The sequence below is a fragment of the Octodon degus genome, unplaced genomic scaffold (assembly GCF_000260255.1).
Source record: "Octodon degus isolate 3935 unplaced genomic scaffold, OctDeg1.0 scaffold00350, whole genome shotgun sequence".
Classification (NCBI taxonomy): Eukaryota; Metazoa; Chordata; class Mammalia; order Rodentia; family Octodontidae; genus Octodon; species Octodon degus.
This window is the reverse complement of record NW_004524926.1, coordinates 138,179-150,304: the sequence shown is the minus strand read 5'-3', so window position 1 is coordinate 150,304 and position 12,126 is coordinate 138,179. Positions and strand designations below refer to the sequence as shown.

At 50.3% G+C, this 12,126-nt stretch overlaps 1 protein-coding gene across 1 annotated transcript in view; it reads right to left on the bottom strand.

Annotated features, from left to right (window-relative positions):
- Positions 1–171: 171 nt before the first annotated feature.
- Positions 172–12,126, bottom strand: part of Wnt7a (Wnt family member 7A) — a 47,462-nt gene continuing 35,507 nt past the window's right edge. Inside the window, exon 4 of the mRNA XM_004648041.2 lies at positions 172–3,374. Within this exon, the coding sequence (XP_004648098.1) occupies positions 2,895–3,374 (480 nt within the window). The 3' untranslated portion in view covers positions 172–2,894. The remainder of the gene's footprint in view (positions 3,375–12,126) is intronic.

The window sequence follows — 12,126 nt, the reverse complement described above, 5'->3', positions numbered from 1 at the left end:
ATCATGGAGAATAATAGTCATAACAATAACTAATATTAATAGCATTAATTTATTATTTTACAATGCCAAGTGGAATACCATCATGATTGGCAAAATCCTCACCCATCCCTGAGTGACAACTATATTATTCTGATTTTACAGAGGGGGAGACTGAGGCACAGCTCAGAGCACAGCTGAGCTGGGCACCCAGAGAAAGGCAGTCCATGGGGTTGTGAGGCCCCTGTGGCTGAAGCCAGATGATATGCATCTGCCCCAGCCCTTCTTTCACAGGCCCAGACACTGCCTTTGCCCTGTGCTCCCTTGGGCAGTGAAGGAGAATGTGGGAAATTTTTTTGTGATCCCATTTGTGTATCTAACACTGAACAGTCACCTGGAGAGGTTGGTCAGAACCTTTCCAATTCCCAGGACCCGAGAGGCCAGGAGCAGAGGCTCAGAAAAACCCCTGCTCATGGGAGACACTATGGGTTCTCCAAGGAAGAGAGAAGATGTGCCACTGGTGTTTCAAGAAACTCCTTTATGTCTTCTCCTTAGCTACTCATTTACCCACTTATCCACCTATCCACCCACCCACTTATGTACCCAACCACTACCCACACATTTACCTACACACCTATCCATCCACCTTCCTATTTATCCACTTTCCAAACATACACCCATGCACCTACATATCCATATATCCATCTGTCTACCTATCTGCCTATCTATCCATCCACATCCATCCATGCATCTATCCATTCATGCATCCATCATACACTCACCATCAACCCATCTGTCTGGACATGCATCCATCCATCCATCCATCCATCCATCCATCCATCCATCCATCCATGCATCTATCCATCTATTCACATACACATCCATCTATCTGTTCATCCACCACCCCCAACATCTAGCCATCTATTTTCCATCCATCCTTATTCAGCCATATATGCATCCATCTATTCATCTACACATCATCCATTCATCCATCAATCATTCCATCTGACCCACTCATCCACACAGTTACATAAAGAAAATATTAGGAAATATAGCCAACCAGCCACTTTTATTTGCCAGTGACCCAGACCCAGTGCTGACATAGGGGTTAATCATGGTCTAGATGCTCAAGGTCTCTTAGCACTTAAGTTCTTAGCTAGATGCTCATTTAGCTCTTAGCAGGGCTCATGGGGCTGTAGTCTCAGAATTTCTCCAATGGGTGTAGAAGAGAATTCAGAGGTGCCATCTCTTGGTGATTGACCATAATCTCCATTCCCCTGCTGCCCACCTCGTGTGCACACACTGGACCAGAAACTCAACCACCACCACTCCAGAGATGCTCCTAGGACCAGCAAGTGACCTGCTCTCCTTTGCAGGGGCACATGGAAGATGCACACAGACATGCACACATGTGCACACACACAGGTAGAGATCCAAACCCACACATAGGAAGTTACCTGCTAGGATCTGCAGCCTTCTAAGTTCAGGACAGCTTTCCAAATTGAAAGGGGTGATGTGTGGCCAGGCCAAAGCAGAGAGGCCTGTCCCTCTCCTCTCCCCACCTGTCTTCCCTTGAACAAGCTCCTGGGCCACACAGCTTGTGAGCAACTCCCCTGCCTGCTTTTCTCCCCTCTCTGAGGACACAGGCAGTGACAGGGCTGTCCCAGTGAGGTGCAGAGACCCTGAACTGGCCTTTACTTATAATGGTGGCAGCGTCCCCATGATGGTCACACAGTGTGAAGGACACTGGCCTACTTGCCTGAGTGGCTCACCCTGATGTCCCCCTTGGTGACCCTGCTCAATGCACTTAGCTTCACAGGCAGAGGCACGGATTCGGTTTCTTCCCAGTTCACACAGATGACGCCCAGCCCTGGGCACCGGGAGACTTCTTTGACCCCCTTGGCAAACAGAACTCCAGAACCCAGATGCACGAGGGTCCCCATGGGACCTGCCCACAGGCCCCGGCCGTGCCCCTCCTGACCCTGTTAAGAAGACACACAGGCTGTGGGATGATACAGCAGACTCCGTATAAATAAAATATTCTTATAAAAATAGTCTCTTACAAAATATTCTCTCTTATCCAGTGGCTTACTTTCCAAACGATGAAAATAGCTGGGAGTTTATTATTGTTCCTTTCTCTGTCTATTCCAAACTAGATTATTATTATTTTTTTCTAATGGCAATATTTGAATTGGGAGGGCAGAAGATTGGGAAACATATTCTGGGGGGAAAAAGTGTCTTCGAACTTGGACCAACTTAAATTTCTGGATAAGTAGCAGCAAATAGCAAAAATTTACAAGTGTGTGTGCGTGTGTGAGTGTGTGTGTGGTGTATCTGGTAGGTATAAAGAATAAAGGATGTCTGCTTGTTGTACTTAAACCTCTAGTGCTGCAGAGGGAAGATACTTGCAAAATCAATTAGTAGAAACATCTGCATAAAGAATAACTATGTACAGTTCTACTCGGCTCCAGGTTCTAGGGACACAAATTATCCTGCCAGGAAAGCACAAGTCCACTTCGACTGCAGAAAACGGATCCTGACGAGGTGGAAGGATTCTTTTTAATTAAATAAATTAATATTATTTTTTTTTATCAGAATAAATTGTTAAATATTGCTCTGATGAGGCCCCAAAGGTCCGGAGTTCCGGCGAAAGGCTTCATTCCAGCCGTGCAGGGACGTGGGCGGTATCGGGGAGAAGCAGCACTGTACACAGACCGGAACAGGTGAAGGCCCGAGGGCTTCTTCCCACAGTGTCTGCCAGAAACCGGAAACCGGAAACCGGAAACAGGGCCCTCCGCAGCAGGAAAGACAAGCTCAGTGTTTCTGTGGCTCCCTCTGAAGATCAAGGCAGTGATCCGGAAGGCGACGGCAGCGTGGAGGCTGTCCCCGGCCCCGCGGTCAGGCGCTGGCTGGCCGGCTCACTTGCACGTATACATCTCCGTGCGCTCGCTGCACGTGTTGCACTTGACGTAGCAGCACCAGTGGAACTTGCAGTTGCACTGCCACACGCGGGCATACTGGTGGGTGTTGTAGCCTCGGCCGCAGCACATGAGGTCGCAGCCGCTGGCCTGGGGGGCTGTCTTGTTACAGGCTCGGCCCTGTGTGCCCACACTGCCCGTCACTGGGTCCTCCTCGCAGTAGTTGGGTGACTTCTCGATGTATACCAGGTCCGTGTCCATGGGCTTGCGGTAGGACAAGGGCTTCTTAATCTTCAGAAAGGTGGGCCGCTTGTTGCGGCTGGCACGCACAGGCTCCACGTGGACGGCCTCGTTGTACTTGTCTTTAAGCACGTAGCCCAGCTCCCTGAACTGTGGCAGCGTGGTCCAGCATGTCTTGGTGGTGCATGAGCCCGACACACCGTGGCACTTACACTCCAGCTTCATGTTCTCTTCCAGGATCTGCAGGTCGGGCAGGAAGAGCACAGAGACATCACTGCAGGCACCCACCTCCTGCAGCCCAGCTGACCCACCTGCCCCCCTCTGGCTGATGTGGCCTTGGTCATTCTTTGTGGTGCAGGAGACTCAGACCTGGATTCCAACCCCTCTTCCCTCCTCCCCTCACTCCCAGCCTAGTACTGGGCCTGGAACTCACCAGCTGGTACCAGGGCATGCATAGGCTCTCTTGGCTTGTGTTGGTCTAAGATCATTTTTTTTTTGTGTGTGTGTGTATGTGGGAAGGGTACTGGGGATGTAACCCAGGGCCTTTACACTGAAGTATACCCCTAGCTTTTTAATTTCTATTTTAAATTTTGAGGTAGAATCTTCCTAAGTGGCTGAGTTTCCCAGGCTGTCCTTGAACTTTCTGTCTTCCTGCCTGAGCCTCACAGAGTCTGAGGATTGCAGGTGTGAACCACCACACCCAGCTCTAAAATCAAGTCTGAGTTAATATTTTTAAAACCAGAAGATTCACTTTAAAAGAACAGACTTGTAGGTTTTCTTGGGCACGGGTCACCACTGGGGTGATAATCCAAATATTTTGTATTTGGTGCAGCTGGGCACAGATCTACAGAATGGTGCTGCCCCAAAGCCATTGTGTGACTGTGCCTCTGTGTCTGGCTCACTGCACAGTGTGTGCCCCGCTGGGGGATTTTGAGTACAGTGCAGACATCATATGCCTGCAGTGACTTGGCTTCTACCTCATTTCATGCACATAAGAAACAGGCTCAAGAGGTTCATAGGTGCCATGATCCTAGTGGGTCTGACCTGGGCACCGTCCATGTGTTGGTCCAGGCCAGAAGGGACGAATGGTGTTACCTGCGCTCCAGGGGCATGGTGGGGGCATTCACAATGAATGCAAACCACACAAACAGGAATTAGCCCTAAAGATATACTGGGGAAGCCAGGTATGGTGGCACACATCTGTAATCCCAGCATTCAGGGACAATTACAAGTCCAAGGTCACTCTGGGCAATGTAGTGACAGTGAGATACTATCTTAAAATAAAAAAGGGTAGGGGATATAACTCAGTGTAAAGGCCTGGAGTTCAATATTCAGTACCAAGAAGAAAAAGGAAAGAAAAAGGAAGGAAAGGAGGGAGGAAGAAAGAAAAGAGAAGAAAGATGGTAGGGAGGGGAAGAAGCTGGTCATGAAAGACTTCCACAGAATGATTTCACTCAATCAAGTTCAAAGGCAGGCAACATTGGATTGGGTTGGTTAGGGGTCCACCAAGGGAGACTACAATTAATGGAAAGAAACAAGGATCACAGATATCAGAGGGGAGAAGCTGTGCTGGGCTAGCTTTGCCCAGGGGTCTCCTGGTGTGGGAGCAACACGCCGCTCCTTGCTGTGGATGCTGGTTCCATGGATCACGCATTGCAGTTACTGTTTTAAGCAAATGTCAATGTGCTTTGTACTTTTATGCATGTAAGTGGTAGCTCATGATGTATAAAACTGTGATAGACAACAGTGGCCAATAAGCACATGAAAAGATATTCAGCATTGTTAGTCAACAGGGTGGTGCAAATCCAAATCATAATGAGCTCCCTCACACTGGTGAGAATGGTAGAGGTTGACAACAGTCAGGACTCATGGGGATCCAGAGAGATGAGGATCCTTACGCTGCGCTGACGGGAAGAGGACATGGTGTCCTCATCATGCAAAATAGTTTGCAAGTCATCCAAACTGAACCAGAGAGTCAGCCCATGACCCACAGTTCCCTTCCTTGATGTATAACTAGGTTAGATGAAAATGTACGTTCACATGAAAACCTGTTTGTGCGCGTTCACAGCAACACTGTTCATAGTAGCTAAAAAGTGGGACAGAAGGGAACCCCACAAATGTCTACCAGCTGACACACAGACAAACAAAATGTGGACTAGCTACCAAATGTAAATTTTATAACATATATTGTGGTCTAGCTCCTCTGAGAATTGGTTTTATCAAAAAGGCTGAAGTTAACAAGTGCTGTCGAAGGAGGGGACCCTTGTCCACAGTTGGTAGGGGGTTAGATGGGAACAGCTATTACAGAAATTTCTCAAAATAGTAAAATGAGAGCTGCCAGAGGAGCCAGCCCACCACTGCTGGGTGCACATCTAGAGGAGGACAAAGCTGAGGGACAAACAGCTACACTTGCTGTCCATGTGGCACGGCACATGAAGCTAAGACAGCCACAACAGGGAAGCCATTGAGCGCCCAGCAGCTGAGAAACGGATGGATAAAGACAGTGTGGACCTTATGCGCTACAGGATCTGGTTAGTGCTGAAGGAATGAGATGTTGTCATCTGCAATGACATGGAAGGAAGTGGAGATTATTATGTGAAGTCAAATAAGCCAGGCACAGAAAGGCCGAGGGAAGCCAAAGCAGCTTGTCCCCTGAAAACTAAGAGCAGACTGGGGATCACCACAGTGGGGAGGCTAGGGGAGGAGGTGATGGGTACTGAGTAATGATGGGTACTAAGTGATGGGCAGAAAAACAAGTTCTTGCACAGTTGGGTGGCTAAAGACAATGTCCTGTGCCTTTGTATAAGAGAGAGATTTTGAATGTTATCACCAAAACAGTTGAATGGCTACATTGCATGATATTGAATTGTACCTCAAGGAAGTTGTATTTTTAAAAGACACTGGTTCTACTAACCTGTTTTGAAACTGTCTCATTGCTACTTCTTTCTCAATAAAAATTAATATTAAAAAAAAGAACAGTGGGAGGCCCCAGAAGGTTTAAAAGTGAGAAAGCAGTGTGAATGTGGTGTGACTTGCGAGTCTGTGTCCCCAAATGTCAGTGTTGCCACGAGTGGGCTGCTAACCCTAGTACCACAGGCTGAGATGGGGTGGCTGCCGCTCCTGCTGCATGCAGCAGTGCCCTGCCTGGTGAGGTCACCCTCTTCCTCTGGGGATGCTGATTGCCTGAGGCTACAGTGATATTCAATGGGCCCTAATCGGGTGACAGGCAGCCTAACCCTGCTAACTCTGCATTCTGAGAGCCTCAGTGATCACATTATGTCCACAGTAAGCCGGTCCTAATCACAGCTGCCCGGGCCAGGACTGGTCACTCAGCAGGTACCCAGCCTTCTCCCCGAGCTGGGGAACAGCAGCAGAGGTGTATGTGGGTCAAGGCAGAAATAATATGCATCCCAGCTCCTACCCTACCTACTCTTCCTCCCTGGAGGGCTTGAACTCTGTGCTTCAGTATCTGGACCCTTCAATATCTATACCTTCCCAGGGCCTGGCACCCTGCAGAGTGTATTCAGACTACTCCACCGGCAGCCTAATCTGACCCAAGCAGTCAGCCATCAGATGTGCAGGCTCTGGAAGCCCTGCCAGGCCAACCAGGCACCAAGCCCACATTGCTGGGGGTGTGTGGCAGTGACCTTTGGGGACAGGGGCTGGGGAAGGGTGCTGCATTGTATGTGGGTGGTTATTTAAAGACCAGCTGTGTGTCATATAATAGAAGCTGCACACAGGGCTGAGGAGATAGCTCAGTGGTCTAAGCACCTGTGCGGTAAGCACAGGGACCTAGGTTTGATCACTGGCACTGCATGCAGCACCAGCCCTGCCCTGGACATGCAGAGCTGGCCATGAAACTGGGAGTGGTGGTACATGCCTGTAATCCCAGTGCTGGAGAGGCTAAAACAGGAGGATCACTTAGAGTCCAAGCTGAGTAGTGAGCCCCTGCCCTAAATACATTTTTTTTTTTTTTTTTTTTTTTAAAGCCAGGGACCAGGGAGATGGCTCAGTGGAATAATTGTTTCCCTGGCAAGCTCAAGGACCTGAGTTCAATCCCCGGTTCTCCAAAACACAAAAACAAAAACAAACAAAAAAGCCACACAGTATTTTCCATATTCTCCTCTCTTGTTTTGGCTGAGTGGTGCTCTGTGGTGGGAGAGCCTAACTGGTGGTCACAGTCTCTCTCTCTCTCTCTCTCTCTCTCTCTCTCTCTCTCTCTCTCTCTCTCTCTCTCTCTCTGAATTTCACCTAACAAAGTAATATGAATTTCACAGTATTTGTTGTAATACATATTGTTGTCTTCCAATCAGTTATTCTGATTACCAGACACGTGGAGATATATTACTGAGTTGAGGAGCGGCCACAGTCTCTTTCGCTCTCCTTTCTTTCTCAGTGTGAATGAGCCATGACAGAGCCCAACAGAGCCGCACCCTGCCCCAGGCCATGCTTTCCCTAGAACAGCCAGGCTCTGGTGCCTGTGGCCCTGCACCTGCTGGGCCTTATCAGGAGGCCAATCTTTATCACCCTGCCCACAGTCCCTGCAGATCTTGCATCCCACAGTTCTGCTACTACCTCGACCCTGCGACCCTGCAGGGAGGCTCACCCTGTTGCGCAGCCATAAAGAGCTTCCCAGAGCCGTATCTGCACTATCGAAAGGCTGGAGGAATTTAAAGATCCACCACCAGGATCTGTTTCTTCCAATGCTGGCAGATCTACCTTTGAATAGCCTGCCGCTGTGAGCCTCCAGGGGCTTGGGGAGTCTGGGTACCAACAGGGAGAAGAGACAAGCAAGACACATGTTGTTAGGGGACAGAACCAGATTGCAGGAGCCATATAAAGAAGGAAAGGCCCACTGTAATCCCAGAATTCTGAGAGGCTGAAGCAGGAGCACTGTAAGTTTGAACCAAGCCCGAGCGATTTAGTGACTTGGTGAGCTCTTTTATTTATTTAATTTTATTTTATGTATTTAGTAAAGGGTTTACAGGGTCCCACTACACAGATAGGACTCATAGTAAACCTTCCTGTTTTTCAGCCTCCCAAGTGCTGGGATTACAGGCACACACCACCACGCCCAGTCTCATTGCCTTCTCAGTGTGCCCTGGGGGTGGGGGCAGGGGTGGTACAGCATGTGGGGAATCAAACTCCAGTCCTGGTGTCTGTCTACAAAGGCACTTTAGTCCACTGAGCTATCTGGCTGGCCCTTGGTGAGCTCTTGTCTCAAAGTAAAAGAATAAGTAAAGGTCTGACAATGTAGCACAACGAGAAGGCTCTAGGGTCAGTCCTCAGTGCCCAAGAAGAAAACAAAGGAAATAAAAAAGGGCTGTGCTGTGCTGCTCCTGCCCCTGGGGTGCGCTGGGACCGAGATTGAGACTGGGTGTGGTGGCGCACACCTATAATCCCAGTGCTTGGGAGGCTGAAAGCAGGAAGATCACTATGAGTCCGATCTGTGTACTAAATACATTAACAACAACAACAACAACAACAACAAAAGGCCTGCACATGTATGCTCCCAACAGGGACTTTGGGGATGGCCAGTGGCTGTATTTTGGGCCTTTTTTGGCAATGCCTCAGACTGGATCGGCAAGAACTCCACCACCGCTAAGCCACATCCTCAACATTAGGCCTTTTTTTTTTTTTTTTTTTTTTATTTAGTACAGGGTCTTAAAGGTCTACAGAGTCTCACTGCACAGATTCGACTTGACTCATAGTGATTCTCCTGTTTTCAGCCTCCCAAGTGCTGGGATTACAGGCATGTACCACCACGCCCAGTATTAATTGCCGTCTCAGCATGGCCCTGGGGGTGGGGCTGGCACAGCATGCCTGCGATTGAAGTCTAGTCCCTGTACCTGCCTATGCAGGTGCTTTAGTTCCCTGAGCTATATGGCTGGCCCAAAAACTTAAAAAGGATTTTAAAAAAAAATTTTTTTGGTCTGGTTCAGGCTGCCCTAAGGGTAGGTCTGGTGCAGCATGTGGAGCTGAGGATGGAACTGCGGTTCCCTGCGCCTGACTTTGCCCAAGCAGGCACTTTAAACAACCGAGCTAACCCCCAAGCACCCCAGCAGTAGACCTTTGCCTGTTTGTTTTTGTTCTAATGGGGATTGAACCCAGGGGTTCCTGTGTGCTAGGCCAGTGCTCTACCACTGAACTACATCCCCTTTTAAACATTTGTATCTTGAGACAGAGTCTCACTAAGTTGCCCAGGATGGATTCACACTTGTGATCCTCCTGTTTGAGCCACCACCTTGCTGGATTTACAGGCATGAATCACTGTGCTCAGCTATCCCTGGACCTTTTAAATTATCCTACAGAATAAAAAGTCACTTCCTTCCAAAGCCTTCTGTGATTGTCAGGGTGCACAGTGACTCCCTCTCCGTTTCCATAGCAGCCCCAGGCTACTTGAATTGGGCCCTAGCAGGACCTGACCAGTGCCCCCGGGGGTACGGGGGGGGGTCCCAGATATTCACAACCTGCTCATCCTTAGAGGAAGGACTTGCTACACTGCTCTTCATAGGGGAATTCTGATAAAAACAGCTCTCAGCAAACCCAAACCTCTGTCTTGCCCCGCTTCCCAGTTTCTGTAAGACCTCGTCAGTGTGCCAGCCACAGAACACTTGCAGCAACGAGCAGCTGAACCACAGCATTGCAGACCTTGGAGGCACACACTGCTGGCTGGAGTAGAATACAATGCAGTGCCCAGCCTCAGGGCCCTCGGGCCTGCCCAGTGGCAGGAGTAGCAGCTTCCCCAGCAGCCTGTGTTGAGCACTGAGATGGCATCAGGCAAGCAGGTAGCCAGGAACAGGGGCATCTGAGGCCAGAGGGGTCTTCATCTGCTGCTGAAACTTGGCTCCAATCACCTGGCACTCACCGGTAGGGGACCACATGAGCTGAGCTCCTGGAAGATTCAGTCTGTCTCATAGGCTAAAGCGTGGGGGCTGAAGTCAGCTAGAAGAGGGGTTAACATCTACAATTTGTGGTATTTATGAAAAAAAAAAAGTGATTGCAGAAGCTTAAGATAGGAGACACTGGGAAAGACGGAAAGCTTTAGATGACCACAAGTGAGCTAAAAGATTACTAAAAAGCTAATGGTCTGGGGCCATATTAACTGAAGTGTGATACACACAATGGAGGTGTTGGTCTTCCTTTGTGATTTTTGAAGCTGTAAGATGCCCTAGCAGATGGGCAGAGACAGAACACGTGTACAGGAGGAGGCTGGAGGTCTCCTGAGGAATGAGGCAGAGCTGCTTAGCCTGGAGAGGACAGGCCGGCTCTGTGGGCCTGTCCCAGGAAGCGATGAGCAGGAGGAGGGCCAGTGCTTGGACACTAGAGCATGGGTAAAGTTTCAGGGGAGCAGAGCCCTGCTCAGAGAGGGACCAGCTTTTTGCACGACTCCCCTGGACTGGAGGGGAGAGCTAGGGAAGTGGTAAGCTCTTGGTCACAGAAGGATATGCAAGAGGCTGCTGGGGTCTGGAGAGGGAACTCCTGTACCCAGTGGGTGGGGCTGCCACTGAGCTCCTTCTGTCCCCCAGTGGTGCCCCAGACCTGTCTGGAGAAGCAGGAAGGAGTTTCTGCACCACTGGAGGGAGAGGAATCAATCTTTCTGACAGGTCCCCCAGGAAGTGCCAACAATGAACCTACCAGGTGCTGCCCAGGGCCCAGAACTGCTCAAGGTGGGGCGCTCAGGCTGGGAGGGGCCAGGGCAAAAAGTAGGCTCTGGAAAATTCCCTGATTCAGGATGCCAAGGAGATGCTATCGAGGTCTGCCTTGGGGCTTCCCAGGAGATGAGGTGATTTCCTGGAGGAAGAATGTGGTCTCCAGGGGAGGGAGCTAGACAAGGGGGGTCTGGGTCCTGCTCAGTCTGGGCCATGGGGTGCTCCTGGGAGCAGAGCCCCTGGCTCCTGCCACAACATCCTAGGGGATCTTGACCTGTAAATACCACAGTTGCTTCCCATAGCATCCAGTGTGGGGCCACCCCAACGACTGTGTGGCCTCTACCCCCTGGGCCAGGTGACTCTGCACTGTCCCCTTGCCTTTCTGTGCCTACCTGGCACGACCCCGGCTGGGACGCCCAACACCTGCTGCCTCCCCTGTGCCATGGTTCCAGAGGTCCTGGTTTGTCCCAGGAGCTCAGCAAATACTGATGTCGTGGAATGGCCACACTGTTCACCAGTTCCCAGGAGTCACTGTCCCCACCAGTCACGTAGTTGGCCCCACAGGTCATTGGTAGGGACAGGCTGTGGTCCCATAGAAAGTCCTGAGGCTCTGGTGTGCTTCTACATCAACAGCTCTCGGTTATTTCTCTCCAGCTGTGAGCCAGAGGGTGCAGGCCCTATGAAGCACCGTGGACTCCGTATGGTGCCCAGGAAGGCAGCAGAGCTGAGAAGTGGCCGCAGGGCAAGGGGTGTGTGCAGGTGCTTTTGGGAATGTTGTCTGCCTCCTGATCAAGCTGGACTTGAATTCATCACCCTGGGCCCCTTCAGTTTCATGAATGAATGAATTATCTCTGTTCTTGCACCAAGATAACACAGTTTAAAGCGTTGAGAGCACAAGCTTTTCATCTATGTGGCAGGGATGTCCTTTGTAAGCCAATGGACAGGCCCTAGTGGGTGGGCCTGGCCATTGGCTTACAAAGGACACATGTGACATGGAGGAGGGGGGGTTCTGTGGGCTTGCCAGCCTCACAGGCTGTGTGGCTATAAATGAATCCCTCTCCATCCCTGGGCCTCAGGGAGTTTCCCCCTCTGTATGGTAAAGTGGCTAGAGGGCGATCTTTAGGAGAGAAGACAGAGTGGAAGAAGAGGCCTGGGATGAGGAGAGAAGGGACTCCGCTGCTGTCCACCTGTTCACCAGATTCCCTGGGGTTGGCTCCAGGGCAGGTAGTGCAGTAGCTGCAGAGACCCGAGAAAGTGACCCTGTCCCTTGACTCCTGTAACTCCCGCTCCTCTCTCATCCCTCTCCACCTCCATTTCTCCTCCTCCTCCTCCTCCTCCTC